The sequence below is a fragment of the Pyrgilauda ruficollis genome, unplaced genomic scaffold (assembly GCF_017590135.1).
Source record: "Pyrgilauda ruficollis isolate IOZ18807 unplaced genomic scaffold, ASM1759013v1 scaffold204, whole genome shotgun sequence".
Lineage (NCBI taxonomy): Eukaryota > Metazoa > Chordata > Aves > Passeriformes > Passeridae > Pyrgilauda > Pyrgilauda ruficollis.
In genome coordinates, this window is record NW_024519652.1 from 462204 (window position 1) to 482535 (window position 20332).

Here is a 20332-nt window from a genome sequence, read left to right on the forward strand (position 1 = left end):
TTTCTCCTTGTTATGCCTGAGAGAGGTGCAGAAAGAGTATGAAATTCAGCAGGGGTTTATTTCCCAGAGTCAGTACAAGGTGTCTGGAAATAACTAAGGTTGTTCATGGGCCACCATGAGCTCACATAGCACCATTTCCTCTTTGTTGGTCCTGGTATAACCACATGGAACTGGGATTTTGTGACTTGGGGTCTAAACTTGCCTCTGACAGCTCCAGCAACATCATCCTGTTCCTCAGAGATGTGGAGGACCTGCTCACATCTCATCTCTGTTCCTCTATGAATTCACTTCTTGATGTTTTGGTGGCCTCATATCAAAATGAGCTGATGACTTGTATTGTCTTCTGCCAAATTACTTTAATTTAAAGCAGTTTAGCTATTTGGGAGCTGTTATGAGTCTGTATAGGCACACAGAAAATTAAAAGTTGCCTTTAAGAGAACTCCTCTACCTGAATCAGTGACTCAGAAACAGCAAACAGCATCAGCCACAGAACTTTGGTGCTGAAGGAACATTTTAAAGAAAAAACCATGAGAAGTCTGTCCTTTCTTTCCCACAGAATTCAGGTGAGGAAACAGCTCTTGCTGTGGCGGAACCACCTTTTGGTTAGTGCCCTTATCCAGGAGGGCATTGGCAGGTTCACATTCCTCAAAAGATAGAAACTCATTGATTTCTGGGCAAATGCAATTCCCAGTTAGATTATGAGTAGGTTATGACAAGTCACTTCTGTCTTCTGAATGCTGTGTTGCCCTTTGTGCACTGAAGCTTGTTGTCTTTACAAAACAGCAACAAAAATACAAACTTTTTTTTTGTACTAAAAAGTGTACTGAAAAATTACTTTATAATTGGTCTCAGTTGCATTCTTTGGAAAAGGCACATCAAGCAGTAGATATAACACTGTGAATTGTATCAGGGAAGTGCAGAATTTTAGCCTTGTTCTATACCTCAGCAAGCAGAGAGCTTGCTGTCCTTGCAACGGTGTGAGACCTGGAAACGTGCACCTGTATGGGGCCAGCAAGGTCTAAAGAAGAAAGTGCCTGGTTGTGAAATCAGGCCTGATGTAGGTGTGGGATGAGCAACAAGGAACTCAGCCCTTCAGAGTTCAAACCAAAGCAGCAGATAGGCAAGCTCTCACAGAGCTCTGCCAGCCGAAATGTAGGTGTTAGAATACTTCTGCATACCTTCAAATGAGATGAGAACCTGAGAAGCATGGATGAATCATGTCCTAAATACTGGTCAGACCCTAAAACTGCAGCTGAGATTTTTTTTTTCAGTGCTTTTTTACTGGTGGAATCTACAGCTTGGAGGAGGAGGCAGCAGCACTGTGGAAGCAAGGCAGGTGGAACTATGTTATGGTGGCACATAGGAAAGGATGCAGGATATCACCTACATCAAGGGATTGATCCTCTTTCCAATGCTTCTTTCCAGCTCCTACACCAAAATTCTTTCAGCCTGGAGATGTCAGGCACAACCCAGCTTCAAGTCTTGCTTGTTCTAGATGGCATTTCCAGGCTTCTCACTGAGGATTTGAGGTCCCCACACATTTAATCTCTTCTGTCTCCTCTTGCAGGCAGGACAGGACAGGACAGGAAGAGGCACTGAAAGAAGCCCAGGGGACTGAGCACTGCTTGATCCCTCTCTTATCCATGTCCACCAAACTGCTTCAGCTTTGCCTCTCTTTAGGTCCTCAGACCTAACTCCTGCAGATGGCCCATGAAACCAGACTGGTGACCATGCTCTGAGCTCACTCATCATGACCAGGAGGCTCCTTTGCTTTCTGGCAGGCTGGTGTCACACCACAGGCAGTGAGGGTCACTGTAAGGGTAGAGGAATCGAGCTGCTCCTGCAACTTTCCATGTTTGTAAGGAGCACCTGGGAAGAAGCACCATCTCCATGTACACCAACAGCTCAGTCAGCACCAACCAAACTAGCACTTTGAGGCAATAAATTAGGACAAGGAGGCAGCAAGGAGCCATCTGAGACTGAGTGACAGGTGGGTTCTTGATGTACTCACAGGTAGAAGGAACCACAGACAGGTGGTCCTTGCCTGGGATGAAGGAAGCAGATGTCCAGGGCACCTTCTCAGCCACAAGAATCCTCCTGGGCATCCATCTCTGAAATGTGCTAAGCCAGCTTTTGCTGATTCCCCTGAGAGATATATCTGCTTGGATTTCCACTGACACATCTCTGCCCACTGCTTCCTGTTGCAGGGGAATGTTCTTCCTTTACCATCAGCCACTTCTGCTCTGGGCTACAAGATTTCTCCTTCATTCTCCTCAGCTGCTGCCTTTGTAGAGCCACCTGGCAGCACAGGACATCTCTGCAGGAAGCTGGAGAAAGGCCAACCTCTTTATCAGATGCACCAGAATGGCAAGGGACAGAAGATCCTGCTCTGAATGTGCAAGGCTTCTACACTGACAACAAAGCTGGTCCCTGTGGCTGTAAAAGAAAAGAAACAAAAGTACCAGAGGACAAAAGCATAAGCAGTGTCATCCTAAAAGACAGACAGGTCTGCAGAAGCAAGACCGACTGCTTGACTGGCCACCAGGACAGACACACAAGGCACTTGCAGACACATCTAGTGAAGTCACGCCAAGAAAGGAGAGAGAGAGAAGGGGCAGTTGGTAGGTGAGGTATCATTTATTCAAGCAGTGAGTGATATCACACAGTACAGGCAAAGAAAAAGGCTTACAGTCCAAGAGAGACAGGACATGAGACAGTATCTGAGGGAGGATGGGAAGGAGAAGGTCCTTGGTAGAGCTGGGTATTTGGGGTGATGTGGAGGGGAAAGTTGTTGGAGGGGGAGAGGTGGGAGAAAGCAAAGGACTGGAGAATCAGCGGTGGGACAGACACAGAAAAGCTGGCAGACAGGATGGAGGGAAAATTCTTCAGAAGGCAAGAAGGAATGGTGGTGTAGCAGGCAAATGGGGCGCAGATGGGGAGGTGAGGGCACTGCAAAGTGAAAGGGAAGGAGCCAATGGGGAGAGATCTCTGATCAGCAATGAACCTAGGGGAGAGGCAAGAGAGCAGGGGGAAAAGACATTCAATGTCCTGCAGCTCCAAAGCACTATCTGTTTCATTAAATTCAGGGCACATTGGAGGGTTTATCCTGCTGATAAACCACAGGATCACAGAATTATTTGGGTGGGAAGGATCTTCAAGATCCTCTTGTTCCAACCCCCCTGCCACGGACAGGGACACTTTCCACTAGACCAAGTTTCTCCAGCTCCAGTACAACACTCGCCTTGAACACTTCCAGGAATGGGGCAGCCACAGCTTCTCTGGGCAAATCTCTTGGGTCCAAGCAAGGTGGCCACAGCTGAACTTGTCTTCAGTTGGGTACTAAATCCTGAACCAGGCCAAGGAGCAGGTCAGTCCAATGGCCAGGGGCTGTTCTCAGGATTTCCTTGCCTTGACCATCTAGTACTGGAACCATCAAGTGCTTATACGTGTTGTTAAATGACAAGAACAGACCCATCTGCCACCCATCATGTGGTGCAATTCCCTCCACCATGTGCCATGCAGGGTGCTCCTCACTCTTTGCTGTGACCCAGTTCTCCAGACCTCTTTCAGGGTTAGAGAGGACACACTGGTTTCTCCAGCTCTGTTTGGGGACTTGGGGTTGTTGCATGCCACAGGCTAGGTTGGGGTGGGCAGAGGACAACAAGGAAGATGCAGAAATGCTTTCCCCTACCCATCTCTTACACTGAAACACATTGAAAGCAATCAGGGCTCTCACATATCACTAAGATCTGCCACTTCCATCCATCATTTTTCTGGTGGCTGGTCCTTGTCGTTGGCTTCCATGGAGTAGACTTCCTTTCCCTGAAGGGCAAGTTGGCATTTTAGAAAGCATAAAGATGCCTTCAATCCATGAGGAGGATTTTGTTTTATTCTTGTCTCACATGTCCTCCACCATGACAGTCAGGATTAGGGAGTTGTTCCCAAGGCACCCTGCAACAGAAATTAAGAGTCTTTACAAGCAATTCAGAATTCGTGACAGATCACCAGTCCTGAAGTATTCAGAGCCGTGTTACCCCTTATCACACACCCCTGAGCTTGGAAGTAGACCCAGTGGCATTAGTGAAATTGCTCCCAACCCAGAAAGTTCATGTGAATAAGGGCAAATGGAAGTGAGGTGCCAATTCCCCAACTGAATCAAACTTACCATGACACTGTTGGAACAAGGCAGAGCAGAAGCCCATGTCTGAACACCACAATATTTTCCAAATGTAGGAAAGATACTGTTCTTAGAGCTGAGCACATCCATATCATCATGTTTATACATGAATTTCTCCTTCCTGTATGGCTCCTCTTCTTGATCTGATGTCACTGTTGGTTGTTATTCCTTGGATGTTGGGAGTACATGCTACGTCAGAAGCATCTTCTCAAAAAGTCTCTTTCTCTCCTGCACTGGCACATCTCTAAATAAACCCTAAATCAAAAGAATATCATGGCACAAGAGGCTGCATTTGTATAATGGCTGATATGTCAGCTGATGAAACATCCTTTTACCAGTCAGGGATGTAAAAATGATGACGGAGGTTTTCCAAGGGAGCTCAGTTCTGTGACCAAGCTGGAGTGGAAGGATGGAGAGTGTCAAGGAAAATCTTCTTCATCCACCCATGCACAAGGATCCCAGACGAGTGTACACAATGTAGTTAAAAGCAGCTCAGTAAAATTGAAAGCAGGGAGGCAACTCCTCATGAGACTGCTCATGGCAGTCAAAGCGACACCTTTGCACAGCCTCTGATCACTCTCAGATCACAGAATTATTTAGGTTGGAAAAGACCTCTAAAACACTCTGTTATTAATTATTTGAGAGGGAGACTTGGCTTTCAAAATTCAATTTATTTTTCACTTCACCCAGACACTAACACTAACAAATAAGACTATTTCTCCTCCAGCCAATGCCTCAACATCTCCAAACTAAATGCTTTTGTCAGACAAAAACACTTCATTTTCAGTGAAGCCCTCCAGCACAGCCCTTGGAAAGAGGTGGGCAGTGTCAGTCACTAGTGATTTGGTGAAGATTAAGGAGTCAGTCAGTACCAGTGGGTTCAGACAGTGATGGTTAAAGACCAGGGATGGGTCCTACTGTTCCCTTGAAATGCATCTTGCGCCCCTTTCTGCATTTGGGCTTTGCAAGGCTGAGTGAGTTCAGAGATCAACAGGGCAGCAAAAGTGTTTTCCAGCATTCACTTTGGGCAGCTGCAGGGAGGAGATGGATTACCTATGAAGACTGCAGCATGGAAAAGACCCTGTACCTTTGTGTCATGGGAGAAGCACTTTGTTGCCCATCATGGATTGTCACAGATAAGCCCCAATAATAATCAATCCTTTAGAAAGGAGCATTTTCTCCACTACCAGCTGTACAGAGTGAAATGGTAAATCCTGCAACCTGCAGCCCAGCTGAAACACTCTAAAAATCCCGTAGATAGGTGTGATTCATGAATGGATGAAACTGGTGGAGAAGGGAGAAGGGAAGGCAGGGTGATACAGAGGACATCAGAAAGCAGCACTGTTACTAGCATGTGGTCACAAATGGAATAAATTCAGAAAGTGATTTGTAAACAAGGCAGGGATGCGAAATAGCACCCTTAGCAACAGGAAGGCCCATGGATGTCAACAGAGAGGAGGACGAAGTGGAAGAGAGGTTTCAAAATCATAGAATCATGGAATAGTTTGGATTGCAAGGGACCTTAAAGACCATCTAGTTCCAAACCCCCTACCATGGGAAGAGACACCTTCCAGTAGACCAAGTTTTCCAGGCTTGGTTTAGGGAGAAAATAAAAGCTGTAGGCAGTTGAAAAAAAGTGTAATTAACATTGGTAAATACACATCATCTACACTCCCTCCAGCTCTCAACGGGATTTGATCTCTGCTCCCTGAGCCAGGACAAGGTGGATATGAGCAAGGCATTGCACTGACTCTCTACTCAAAGATATTTTATATAGAAAATAAGAGAAAACTTGCACCATCCACATGACTTTACTGTCCATCTTTGCACAGCTCATGCCAGACTGGTCTGAGATTAGCAGCCACCTAAAGGGAGTAAGACTGTGCCAGCCCAGCTGTCCCTACAGCAGGCATGAAAGTGGCAGCTCCAAGCAACACAAGCCTCATTTTAGTTGGACAGACATTTCTTTCACTTAACTGTGCTTCTGATTGAGAAAAAAAGATCAAGGAGGAGGTATTTGTCTTCAGCATTTATTTATCATTGGAAAAAGAACCCTTTGAGCAAGCAAAGATCACAAGCACATCACAATCAATTGGCGGTACATTAATGTGTGTGTGTGTGTGTGTGTGTGTGTGTGTGTGTGTGTGACTTTCATCAGAATATCAACAATGAAAAAGCACCACAAGGAGGTGTGCTTAACATGTATACAAGAGACAATTTGTGATATGCAACCAAACCCAGGCCACAAAATATTAATTAGACACTTCCTATCTGCCTCCAAGAGGCAAGAGTTTGTGGAATGCATGAGCACCAGGTTTTGGCACCAGCTGTGCTGCAAATGAAGAAGCAAGTGATTAGTGCGCAAAGCAGTCAGAAAACAGGAGATCAGTCAGCAATTAGCACCATTTTGCAGAAAGGAGTAACAGTACAATACAGTGAAAATGTGAAAGCAAGCAATAGCACAGGAACTCTCACAGAGTAAAAAGCAAAACATTTCTCTTTTTTTCTTTTTACAAGAAAAGGAAAACATATTACAAATCAGCAGTGGAACAGAATCAGCATTGTGGTCACTGGAAACACAGAACAGCAGAGCACTGTTTCCCAGTGGAATTGACAAGTTCAGAGCCCAAAGTCAATTTGAAATGGCAGAGATTTGGTCTCCTTTCTGATAAGCCTGAGTGGGTTGGATGGGCATAGTGGAAGGTACAGCAATGCAGGATTTCACCCTGAGGCTTGCCTCTGCTGTAGTTCCCGGTATTCAGTGCAGGGCCAGCCCACGTGCTTGGATGTGTGTGTGCTTGGATGCATGCTGCAGATGTGGTGCACATGGAACACAAGCCAGGATTTCTATTCCTATTTTGTTGATGTGAGAGGAAGGTATCCAGGCCTTACCAGTCTCCCAGGCTCCTTCTGCAAAGAAATCCTTTCAAGGACCATTCATCCCACCCAAAGACAGGTGTCAAAAATAGGCAGCTCAATGGTCCTTGGAAAGTTCCTTCGCTATAGAGGGAATTAAAACCACTGGCTAACACTTCATACCTAGCTTTGTAGTGAGCTGATGGAATGGCTTGGGTTAGAAGGGACCTTCTACTTCCAAGCCCTCTGCCACCAAAAGACTTCATGTATTATGGAAACAAATATTTTGACTACTCACTGTGTATGTTTCAAACACTGTGATAGATGCTCTTCATTAAGAAGAAACCATCCCAAGCTGGATAATCAGCAGTTCCTCCAGAGCCATGGAGATGCTTGGATTAGGTGGTCTGAGCATCTTAGTGATGTTCCTTGGTCAAAATTTAGTTCACCTTAAAGTCAAGGGCTGAATTCTCATTGAATTCCAGGTGAAATGGTAGCAAGTGTGGTGTATCTTTAAATGTGAAACTTAGGGCTGAAAAATAATAGGAAAAATTGTTTTGCATGGTCTGTCCTTATTGGAGTAATAAGAAAAGATTGGTGTGTTAAGCTATTTGAACTGTCTAATGCCTTCCTGATGTGTTCTGCCTGCTGTGACATATCATCTTCACAGCTTATGCTACATCCTGTAAGGAAGGACATTACTGATGAGTGTGAAGATACATGAAACATCTCAAAAGCCAAGGAATCACACCAAGTCTTGGGAGCTGCTCTTCTCTGGCCAGTTGTCCCTTATGTGACAGGTTGGAAGAGCTGTGAGCAGCATGCCTCCCCGCGAGCTCAACACAAGCCTTTTGCCGAGCTGCTCTGGACACAGAGCTGAGCAGTGCTGCAGGGCTTCTGAGCACTCAGAAAAGCAATGATCAATATGGACAGGTCAGCATCTCCATGAGGCATGCATATCAAAAAAAAAAAAAAAAAAAACAAAAAAAACCACTACATTCACAAAGTTTTACTTCCTGGAGGATTTTCCCTGGTCTCCTCCTAAACAGCAGAGGTTTAAATATATATATATATTTCTATATATGAATATATATTTTCCACATACACAACCTGACTAGCTCATAGCACACAGTCTAACACAGCTAAGCTTGGAATTACACCACTGAATTCAGAACACTACATTTACTGATACTCAAAGGTTTAGGCTGTTAGCGCAAGGCAAACAGGACACATCACATGATACACTGAACTTAGCATTTATTCATTACTAAGGCCAGCAAATGTCACTATCTGTTAATCACAGAGCTTTCCTCCTCACTGGAAACTTTCACTCAACCTTGTAGCCCACCACTCATTTACGTTTCCAAATGACTAATTCTAATGGGAAGAAACCCCAAAAAAGGGACTCCTCACCCTCCCAACTCATCCATTTTTCTGCTAGATAGCTTCACATCTCTAAAATACCCCAAGCAATAAGACTTTCCTTATTCCACCACCTCTACAGCAACACACCACCTCCCCAATCTACTTCCCATCTCTGTCTTCATGCTTCCCAATTGTCCACTGCAAGTTTCAAGCTGGACTTCATATTAGGAGAGAAAATTTGGAGCTGCAAATATAAGGAACTGCATCTTAACTTGCAGCCACTCTGCTATGGGAGAGTCTAACAGCTCCATTCGGTGGGATAAAAATTAATCCTTATGTATTTAGGACCCAATCCAGAAGTTAAGCACATAAATTTGGATTGGGACCGCAATTCTCCCACTGATCCAGTGACCCAGATTCTGTGGCATGCAATGCCAGTCTGTTGGGCCAGTTCATAATCGCTGACAAATGGTCCTGCTGTGCTAAGGGCTTCCAAACTGGTCCTGGGGATTTCCTAGTGTAAGAGCACAGTAAATATGACTAAAACCCTGAGATCTTGTCTGGAGGGAGTCTAGGGATCCCAGAAACTTTTTTTTATGGCCCTCGTGAGTTGCTCATGAGCCAACATGAACATAAACAGCTGGAAGAATAGACACAACGGGGGCTGACAGCTCTAGCCAGCCTTGGTGACACATTTCTTTCTACCCCTCAGAAGGTCATGCCTGCAAACTAAACCACTTTTTGAAACCTAGCTCTGCCTATTGGCATCCCAGAAGTGAAGAAAGCAGATCAAGATTTAAAACAAAACAGGAATAATCATAAGATCCATAACTTAGAGGAAACAATAGGGAAGAACAACCTGCTGACAACCTAGTCTAACCTGCCATGTGATTGGAAAGTCTTCACTGCTCACTGCACCTTCCCTCACCAATTTTTTTTTTAAATCAAGGCCTTCAAGTGGTATTGATGAGTGAAGTTGCCTTGATGCAGCTAGATGTACTCCCAGCTATCCCTGGGGAGGATTTGGCCCTTTAGTTCCATGGGATCTCCTTTCCTGTTGCTTCCTGGAGCAGAATTCCCATCAGTGTCAAAAGAGGAAATCGTTCTTGGCCACACCATTGATTTTGGTGTATTTACAGCATATCCATGGCACCATGAATGAACCTGATCCTCTCTGCCTCCAAACCCCTTTACCTGTTGACACCAGTTGGAGATGACACAACAATGGCCAACCCAAAAGGGCCTCATGGGATGAGAGCACAGCCCCTCCATGGCTCAATGGGCACTTCCATGCTGTCAAAGCACTGAAGAACCAAGCCCAAGGAAAGGGACAAGCTGTTGGATGTAATCACTGTTGATCCATCACCTTCATCTCTTAGGACCCTGCTTATGAACTCTCACATCCCTCACTCTGTGCAGAGCCGTGTTGTGCAGGCAAAGCAGAACAACCTGACCTCAGAAACAAGGATTTCCTAATCCTCCTTGGAAATAAAACAGAAAAGCTTCTAATACAATCAGAACAAAAAGCAGATTAGAAGCCTCTAATTAATTTTGTGGCCTTTATTTAATCAAAGGGGAAAAAAAAGAAAAAAGGAAGGAAGAAGGAAAGAAAAGGAAAAAAATGAGAACGAAAGTGCAGTGACATTTACTCTTTTGCCTCAGCCAGTTTATTGTTCATCTCTTTACTTTTCTCCGTATCTTCTGGCTTTGCAGTGTTGGAGGTCTCAGCGCTCTTTTTCTTGGCAGCCCGGCCAGATGCAATCTGCTTGTCTTTGGCCTTTTTCAGGGATTTATGGCTTGTTGTGGTCTTTTTTGGTTTGGAAGGCTTTGTGCTAGGCTTTTCCACCTGCATGGAGGGCGACAGGCAAAACAACAACATAGAGATGGAGAAAGAGAGAGAAAGAGAGAGAAAGAGAGAAGGAGAGACACAAGGACAAGCGGAAAACAGGATTCAGATCTGAAACAGCACAAATGTTACTTATCTGCTCATCTCTGCCCTGCCACAAAGGCAGGGGACCAGCTGAGCTTATGCTGAGTTGCAAATGGCCAGCTGCTTTGAGGATGCCCTGAAGTCAGTGCCCCTGAAGCTAGCAGAGCCCATTGTATCCAGATCAGGATAGAGCAGGGTGAATAGGAGAAGGAATATTATTGGTCATTTTATCAATTTCTGCATCTTTCTCTGACTTCAGGAGGGGTTTTGCAAACCCACAGAGGATTCTCTCTCTCTGGACTAGAAGCAGAGAAATGGTGCTCAGGACAAAGAGGCTGCTATAAATCTCCATCCTTCTTGCAGGAGAGGACTCCTCTGTTTGTTTGTCCTTAACAGATTCCCAAAATGGAGGAAAATTACCTTGGGATACCTGAGGTGCAGAACACTAATTGGCACATGAGAAAATTCCACAATGTCTTGTTTCTACACCCCCAAAGTAGGAAGGACAGGTAAAAAAATTAAGGGAGAACAGAAGTCTTCATCTCCTACATGCTCACCCTACAATCTCTCTTAGTCCTCACAGATCTAAGCACTCATCAACTTAGGGAACAACTTATGGTCCTCCATTTAAAACTTTACAGACTGACTCCTTTAATATGCAGATCCTCTGTTGGTCCTAGAAAATAAGGCTGGAAAACATTTCAGCTCAGGCCCTTCTCTACACATGTTCTTGATCTGATCAAAGCCAGAAGTGCATACTGTCAAAGTCTGTGTAATGCTCTGAATTAACAGCAAAAAATGTAATGTGGGGCTCCTAAAGTTTTGGAGGGAGGAAGAAAAAGCTGCCTGGATAATCACATAGGAAATGACAACAGAAAAACCTTTCATCTTGGCCCTACCATCACTTGACATAGGGCACTACTGTCCCCAAAGTGCCTCAAGCTCTCCTAGAGCCCATAGAATTATAGAGCAGTTTGGGTTGGAAGAGTCCCTAAAGAATGTCTTGTTCCCTACTCCCTGCATAGGCTAGGACATCTTCTACACCTGATTGCTCCAAGCTCCTTCAAACCTGGCACTGGACACTTCCAGGCATGGGGCAGCCACAGGGCCTTACCACCCTCACAGCCAAGAATTTCTTTCCAATATCCCTTCTAACCCTGCCCTCTGGCAGTGTGAAGCCATTCTCCATTGTCCTGTCCCTCCAGGCCCTCATCCAAAGTCCCTCTCCAGCTCTCCTGGAGTCCTGTTAGGCACTGACAGGGACTCCAAAGTCTCATCAGAGCATTCTCTTCTGCAGGCTAAACATACTCAGCTCTCCCAGCCTGTCTCTATAACAGAGGTTCTCCATCTTTTGGAGCATCTCCATGGCCTATTCTGGACTCAGTCCAACAGATTCATGTCCTTCCCATGCTGAGGACCCCAGAACTGGAGGCAGCAGTGAGGGTGGGGGTCTCACAGAGCAGAGGGGCAGAATGGAACAGTGGGGCAGAATCCCCTCCCTGACCTCCCTGTTCATGCTGTGGGATCAACCCAGGACCCTGCTGGCTTTCTTGGCTGGCAGCACACATGGCTGGGACATGTTTAGCTTTTTATTCACCACCATCTCCAGGGTGGATCTCAAGATGCACCTGCTGGTTGGAATGAGGATACCACATAAGGGGAGTGACAGCCCAGCCTTACTGTGTTGGACATGTCTCACCAGGAGCAGCAATGGCCCTGGGTCCCTTCTGCCATGTTTCTCACCTTTGGAGGTTCTTTGTAGGGTTCACAGTAGAGAGTGCGTATCCTTCTGCGTTCCAGGTATTTGTTATCAGCTGGAGAAGGCTTACTGGTTTCCCCCTTGAACTGAGCACTGTAACTGGTTTCATGAGTCATTTTCTCCTCTGGTGGCTTGTACTGGGGCTTTGCTTTTATCGCTTTCACGGGCTTGACATCTATCCAGGGTCTGAACTCATTTCTACAGATCAAAAAGGAAAAGGGTTCAGGAATTAAACCAACAGGAGAAAATGATAACATGGGAATGGAGTCCTGCATTGATCAACCAAGTCTATGTGGAAAGGATTTTGCCTCCATCCAATCAGATTTACATAGAAACTGTCTCCCAACAATTCATTTTTTACCTCATCCAGAACCTATTGACACATTGTGAGAAATTCAAATGAAATGTAGTCCATTAAAGTCAGCCAGTCCTGGATACCTCCTAGCCATGCCTGTAAGTAGAAATCAGTATGATCCCACCTACATTGCACCTATGACACAGAAAAGCTTTGTTAATTCCATGCTAACAGATAAATAATTGGGACTAACAGATAATTAATTAACAAAATACCAAGTAAGATGTAAACTCAAGCAGAGCAGGGAATGCAGTTTATCAGCCATATTTTGAGTTATGGCTTCCCTTTATTAACTGATAGTGAATTCCTGAATTACAAGGAAAAAATAACACTATCTTTATTTATTTTGGAGAGAGCTGAAACTTGTGGTAGAAAAAAACCCAAACACAGTTAAAAATGTGGATCAATGTCTTCTGGACACATCCTGCTTCCCACCCACAGCCTCCTTCACTTCTGTTTTTTAGTTCTTCCCAATACAACACCAACAACCTTCCAGGTTTGAAGCAAAACATTTCAATTTCTCTCTAAAGCTCACCATTCACCTGAGAATGGGGAAGGAGAAACCCTAAAGGTGTTGCTAACTTGGAGGGTTGTGCTCAGACATAGACCAAGACAATATTTAGATCCTTAAAACTCCAATGCAAGCCAGCATCTATCCTACCAGTCCTGATACAAGCCCTCTGCAAAGGGGTAAACTTTCCTTGAAAAATCACAGAACTGCAGAATGGTTTGAGTTCGCCAGGACCTTAAACCTCATCTCATTCCAACCCCTTTCCATGGGCAGAGACACCTTCCACTAGACCAAATGTCCACTAGATACCTTCCACCTTCCAAGTTGCTCCAAGCTCTTGTCTGAATTTCAGGACTTCAAGGCATTAACGCTTTTAAATTAAAGAGCCTGCCCCTCCTGCCTGTTCCACTTAACTACTTCTGGGTTGCATTACTCATTTTCAGCCTGTATTACTAGGTGTACTGGTTTAAAAGACAAGTGTCTACCAAGGAAGGCGGGAACCTTCCTAGAATGGGAAAATATGATCCCCTCCTTACTATTATAACTTCAAAATTATAGGGCTCTCAGGCAAAAATAAGGGAAAAGGAGTAACAGTCTTTACTAAAATACAAATATATATTTATATATATACACACATATACTACATTTATATATATAAAAATATAAAACAAGGCAGACAAACATCAGTGACAACAGCAACAACAACAAACCAGAAAAAAAATTTCCCCAAACCTGCCTTTTCCCGCCCATCAAGCAATTTCCCCTTTGTTGCAGTTAGGATCAAAAGCGGCAGTAGGCCCGGACAGCTGCTGCTGAGGCTGCAGTGCCTCCCCCACGGCTGCAGGGGGCGCTGCTGGCTCAGTGTGAGGCGGGGGCTTCCAAGCAAACGCTGAGGCACCGCAGGGGCAATGGCAGCCTGCTGCCACATTCTCTTCATAGAGAAAAGCAAGACACAATTCTTCCCAAGAATATTTCTGAGATTCACATTCCCTGAACCTCAGAGAGAGGGAAAACACAATTCTTATCACTTGCTCTGCCTGTGTTGTGCCAAAGTAGAATGCAATATGGAGATTGTTTACCCAGCGTGAGGATGTTTTGTTCCCTTGGCCTATCAGGGCCTGTCGGACTGTCACGAGTGCAGTTCTGTGCAGTTGTGAGCAAGGGTGTGTGCATGGCAGATTCAGTTTTGATGCAATGTATATAGTATAGTATAATAAAGTAATTAATTAGCCTTCTGATAAGTTGGAGTCAGATGCATAATTTTCTCTCCCCTTGTCGGAGTCGCCCTTGCTTCAATAGTGGCGCAGGGAGGAGTGAGAAGGTGGAGGGCGAGGGGTGTTTCTGTTTTCCCCCGGCTCTCACACATCCCAGAAGCCGAGGCTCCAGTAAGCAGCCGCGGTGCTCTCTCCTGAGAGAGAGGAGATGGGGGCTTGTTTTTCCCCTGAGACATCCAGGCAGATGGGGAGAGTCTTTCTCCCAGCAACGGCAGGTGCTGAAAAGTCCCAGTGCAATAGTCGCTCCTGAGAGCAGGGGCCCACCAAGGCAAGGAGAAATGGCAAGGAAGGCTCAGCAGTAGCAGAGAGTCCCCCGGGGCTGGACAAGTCCAGCACCAAAACCTACAACCAGCAAAGACCGAACCACCTCCAGCTAAGAAACTGCCGACCACCACTCTGCTTCTCCCCCTCCCCCAGAACCATTCCAGTGCTATGTCAAGGCCCTAGCTACATCTTTTGTCTTTTAAACCGAGGTCCATTCACCATCTCTATGACAACAAATGGAGGAAAATTCCCTGAAGGAAAAATAATGAAAACCTAACCCCCAACACTAGGGAAATTAACTCTCTGTAAGGAAGCTGCCAGTCAATCCCTTCCCGTAATACTTTTGAACATCTTAATCAGCTTCAACCAAATTTGTCAAATGGTAATGAAGATATTTCGTTTTACTTCTATGAAGATAAGCAGCTTTATTGAGTTCAGAGGATCAGGAAAGCTTATGTGCATGTCATCAGAGGATGCTCATGCAGGGATGTTAGGGCTGCAAAAGATCATCTGTTTCCTGGCTGAGGACAGAAAACCCAGCCCAGCCACCTTGCCCTGCCTGCCCTGTTGTCTCTGTTAAAAACGAGAGCAGGCTCACAGTACTAAAGTGATTTCAGCATTTATTATAAGAAAAAATAAAGGCTTAATGTTGCTGACTCTCCGTGTGTGGCGACACGAGGCTTGACTCCATTTCAGAAGGTTGATTTATTATGTTAAATATTATATTAAAATACTACATTAAAACTATACTAAAGAACAGAGAGATCAGAAGGCTCAACAAGAACAGAACAGAATAGAATAACAAAAATCCTGTGACTGCTCACAGCCTTGGCACAGGTGGCTGTGATTGGTCCTCACTGGAAAACAATCCACATGGACCAATCACAGATGCACCTGTTGCATTCCACAGCAGCAGATAGTTATTGTTTACATTTCTCTCCTGAGGCTCCTCAGCTTCTCAGGAGAGGAAAAATCCCAGCAAAGGATTTTTCATAATATCATGGCTACAGCTTAAAGCAAGGGGACCCGTGGGCCAAGCAGGAGCGTTCCCATCGAGGACGCTGCAGAACCGGTGCTGGGTCTTCTTGAGCAGTGATGTAGCGATGTCCCAGATGGAGTGGCACACAATTTAGTGGGTTAGAAGCCCCTTTGTATCCTGTTTTTGTCCCTTTGGATTGGTGTCTTTTTGGATCCTTCATTTGCATGAAGGTTTAAGGCGCTCGATTGGCCCATTACAGCTCTATCCAGGCTGGCTCGTTTCACTGGGGGGTGGTGCACTTTACTGAGGTGTGTTATGGTACGCTGAGAACCGTATTTCTTATAACAACCCTTTTAACCCCTTTTACAGTATAATAACCAAACCAACAGTACATGCTTAACGATCTATCAACTATTTTACAACCGTTTTTAGCCTATTTTTAACAGTCTCTTGCTGCAAGGAAGGCAAAGTCCTTCCATGAGTTCTAGTGCCTTGACCCAGAGAACACCAGTCAGAGCTCTAGTTGTCAGGGAGGCAGAGAAGGGGGGTGGGAGGAACACTGTCATCACCTTTCCCTTTGTTCTTCGAACCACACACTGGACTGCAGAGCACCATCTTGGTGAATGTATGTGTGTGTGTGTGTGTGTGTGTTTGTGTGTGCATGTGTGTGGCCGGCATTTTGGGGTGTCTTTTCATTCTGGGGGCAGTCCATGAGATTTAGAAATTTTGAATCTCTTTGTTATTTTTGCCTGTTGCTGCTTGTTAGTAAACTGTTATTTTTTCAGTTATCTGCTCATCTCTGTTTCTTATTGGATTGTTAGAACCTATAAAGGGAGACAACTAATTCCAGAGTATTCTCCTTTAAATTGCCTCAAATCAAGACAGAATGACAAACTCAAAGTTCATCCGGTTAGGGGTATAGTTAGTAATTCGTGCAGATAAAATACAGGCTTCTATAAAGTACATGAATTAATCTATTCCCGGACGAAGGCTTTGTGCAGTGCAGCTTTGTGAAAAAAAGAACCAACTTGAATATAAAGAACTCTGAAAAGAGACAAAGGGACTCTGCTGCAAGTGAAATAAAGAGAATAAGAACTGTTCCCTCAGAACAGCCAGTGTGGACGAGGGGGATTTGGTGCGATAGAGGCCAAATCCACGTTCACCCAGCCTATCTCCCGGGGGTGTTACGCTGTCAGTTTGATTGTTGGCTGTCAGGACTGTATCACAGTCATGAATAAATTCTTTTTTGTTTTTATTAGAATTAGGCATATTTCATTTTTACCTGTAACAATCCTAAACTCCTCAGAAGAGGTTTCTTCCTGGGATCCACTTTTGTTGCAAAGTGGACTATATAGGTTCAATACGTGGCAATAAATAAAATGGTGGACTAATTCTCTCTGCCCATTTCTATCTCTCTCTGATTTCTTTCCTAGTGTTATAGATGAGTAATGCAATGGTTGGCTCTCACAATTAAGGGATGAATATTATGAGTATGCTAAGAGAAATTTTATTGATGTATAGTCATGTTATTGTGATATGTTCTCCCCATAGTCCTCTTTCTCCTCCCATTTTATTGTTGTCACAGCATGGCCTTGGTAGTTGGGAGAAGGCAGGCTTGTTGCTGGGGGGGCACGGCATGGCAACACCTGACCTTCAATCAAATTGCAAGAAAGGAGTCTCCACCAATGGACAATGAAGAAGAGTTGACTGACAGACTTTGGGAGGGGTTAGGGTTACCTGATGCTACACCAGGAGTATAAAAGGTGGAGCAGCCATTTTGTGGGTGAGCACATGGCGGTTTAGTTCCATGCTCCCAGCGCTGTAATTTTTCTTTGTTCAGTGTTTTGCTGTATTTTGTTAAGGTTTAATAAACCTTTGAAATTTTAAAAGTGAGTGTCATTTCTCACACTAGTGACTTCAAAACCCATTAGCTATTTTCTGCTGTATTTGTGGCAGAAGTAGAAATCTCAAAGGTGAAAATCACAATAGCTTTCCTCAAGATCAGTGAATGGGCACATAGGGAATATCCAAATGGTGTTCTGCAGCTGAGGGAAAGAGGTAAAGTTCATGTTTCTCACTCATTCTCAGGACAGCTGAACAACCAGCCTTCTGGATCACCACGTCAACCAGCAAGACAAAGCACAGGTTGTGTCTACAGAAGCAGAGACAAAGGATGAAGGCTGTTGTACTGTGGATGTAGGGACTGGATTTTAGAGGTGGAACACAAACCATGATTTATTCATTTTTCTGCTGGTAGAATGCTGGTTTATATAGAAGTGAGCTCTGAAGCAGTGTGACTGTATTTGTTACCATAGGGCCTAGCAACTTCATTAATAGATACATTATGCAAACATAAACATGCAGGAAGTGACAGGCTTTTCCCCCAAACCCCTGTGATCTCTGCTGAAAAGGCACAGAAAAGCCTTGTACTCGCTGTGGGCTGTCAGGGAATGCATTTCTGCAACAGAGCTGGGCTCTTAATACAACAATCAGTTTCATCTGACTGTGAAAAATGAGACTGCTTGTCTCCATCCTTGCTTTGCTGGTCCGAATGCAGATGTAACAATTCTGTGAATACTCAGCTCCACTGTTCTTGGTGATTGGACTTCACCCTTGACTACTTTATGTCTCCCAAGATGAGCCTTTGCAGGCAGGTAATAAAACAGCCATTCTTAGGGGTGTGTGCATTGATGCACTGTGTCTACCAGCCCTGGAATAGCTCAGCCACAACCTCTGGACATCAAGGATAGAAGGCTACTGATCTAGAAATACCACACTTCGTTGACAAAGAAATTCTAAATACCAGTGTGTCACATGTATTCAGTGCACATCTAGAAATAACAGGTTGCTTAGAGATGCTGTGACTGCCTCATCCCTGGAAGAATTCAAGACCCGGTTGGATGAGGTTTGGAGCAACCTGGTGTATTGGAAGTTGTCCCTGCCCATGGCAGGGGGGTTGGAATAAAACGACCTTTAAAGGTCCTTTGCAACCCCAGCCATTCTGTGATTCTGTGTTTATATTCTAAATCTAAATCCACATCTAAATCCTTTTCAGGCAGAATTTTTAACATCACCAGCTATTACACTACAACTGGTCCCTTCAAGTATGTGAGAGAGCATGGGCCACGTTCATATGGAGCTGTATCACATGTGGGATGGACCAGCCATTCCCTGTCGTTACCGCATATACAGAATCAGACTGGTTTGATTTGAAAGGGACTTTTAAGTTCATGTCATTCCAACTGCCCTGCCATGAGTAGGGACAGTTCTGACCAGACCACTGAAACACTCAGTGTGTCCAGTTCTCCATATCTGACATCTAGAGCATGCAGACAGCAGAAGGAAGAGAGAATCTCTGACCATTTACTACAGCTAGATCTGGTGCAACAGGCTGGTCTCAAAGCCTATTATGATATTCAGACAACACATAAACTTTAAATAAGTGTTACTAGATGTCCTGGATTGCAAGATAAGTGTGTATTATATTTGCCATCTCTTAGAGGTGGGGCAGTTCTCGTCTGTTAATTGAACAGTTTTCTTTTTCTCTTTCACAAACCAGTCCTCCCTCCGGGAAATGTCTTCTGTTAATGGGCCATTGAGTGACTGATAAAATTACAGCATCCCATTGTGAGACACTCCACTCAGGGGGAGGAGCCAAGCATTCCTAACTGGATATAATCTGAGATTTTGGGACACCACAGCAGACTTTTCCACTGGATTCCCAGAGGAGCAGCTGTCTTCTCCACTGGATTCCCAGAGGAAGACCAGGCCCATCTGCACCACCACTGGACCTTCAGAGGAAAACTACACCCTTCTACAGGATCACTGCTCCAACAGAACCACATCTGCCACTCCAGTAGGACTGCAGCATTCAATCGGACTGCTCCCAACACCCTGACCCACAGGGTATCATTTTGTATTCTGTCAGTAGGCTTTTTTTGCTTGTATTATTACATTTGTATTTTTAGTTTTCCTAGTAAAGAACTGTTATTTGTATTCCCATATCTTTGCCTGAGAGCCTTTTAATTTCAAAATTATAATAACTCAGAGGGAGGGGGTATACATTTTCCATTTCAGGGGAAGCTCCTACCTTCCTTAAGCAGACACCTGTCTTTTCAAACCAAGACACTAGAATAGACACATCAGTGCCCAGAAACTCAGTATGGTTAATGAAAACTAATTCCTAAGTCTCTCCATCTCTACCACAGATGAGTGAGGGAAAACAGTCTGTTGGGAAGTGCCCTTGGAATATGCCAGCTCCTGAATCCAACCCAACAATTGTTTGGAAAAGCATTAGTTACAATGGGCCAGAATTGCAGCCAAGAGTGTGCTAGCAACTTTGCAGTCTGGATAACCATGTTTGAGTGTCAGGCACAGGGAATTTCCTCATGCAAAGTATGAAAGAGGAGGCAGGTGCCCTGCTTCGGGTCTGCATCCCTATTGCTTGTAGGCGTGAAGGGGATGTCTCAGGAAGGTAACCTAAATCCCCCTTCCAAGTCTGATGACTCTTCATCAGAGGTCTGTCTGATGTTCAATGTCACCTTGACTTCGTGTTGTCCAAACAGTGCATGGCACAGATACCTTCTCCTAAGGCAGTTGTACTGTACTTCTGTGCAATGCCCTATTGCTGGAAGTCAAGGTCTCAAGCTGGACAGGACTTGGAGCAACCTGGTCTAGTGGAAGGTGTCCCTGCCCATGGCAGGGAGTTGGAACTGGATGGTCTTTAAGGTCCTTTCAAACCCAGACCATTCTGTGATTCTGTCCTCTGGAACTGGCCTGATTCTCCAGGATCTTTATGTCACTCAGAGATGTTATGTTATACATTTAAATACTTCTTATATTAGTGAAGAAGTTGGAGGAAA

At 44.7% G+C, this 20332-nt stretch overlaps 1 protein-coding gene across 1 annotated transcript in view; it reads right to left on the bottom strand.

Moving 5' to 3' along the window:
* MAP6 (microtubule associated protein 6) overlaps positions 1-20332 on the bottom strand; it is a 50316-nt gene that overhangs the window by 2553 nt on the left and 27431 nt on the right. The window contains exons 2-3 of the mRNA XM_041467285.1: positions 12072-12285; positions 10048-10244 (exon numbers count right to left, since the gene is read on the bottom strand). Of these exons, the coding sequence (XP_041323219.1) occupies positions 10048-10244; positions 12072-12285 (411 nt within the window). The remainder of the gene's footprint in view (positions 1-10047; positions 10245-12071; positions 12286-20332) is intronic.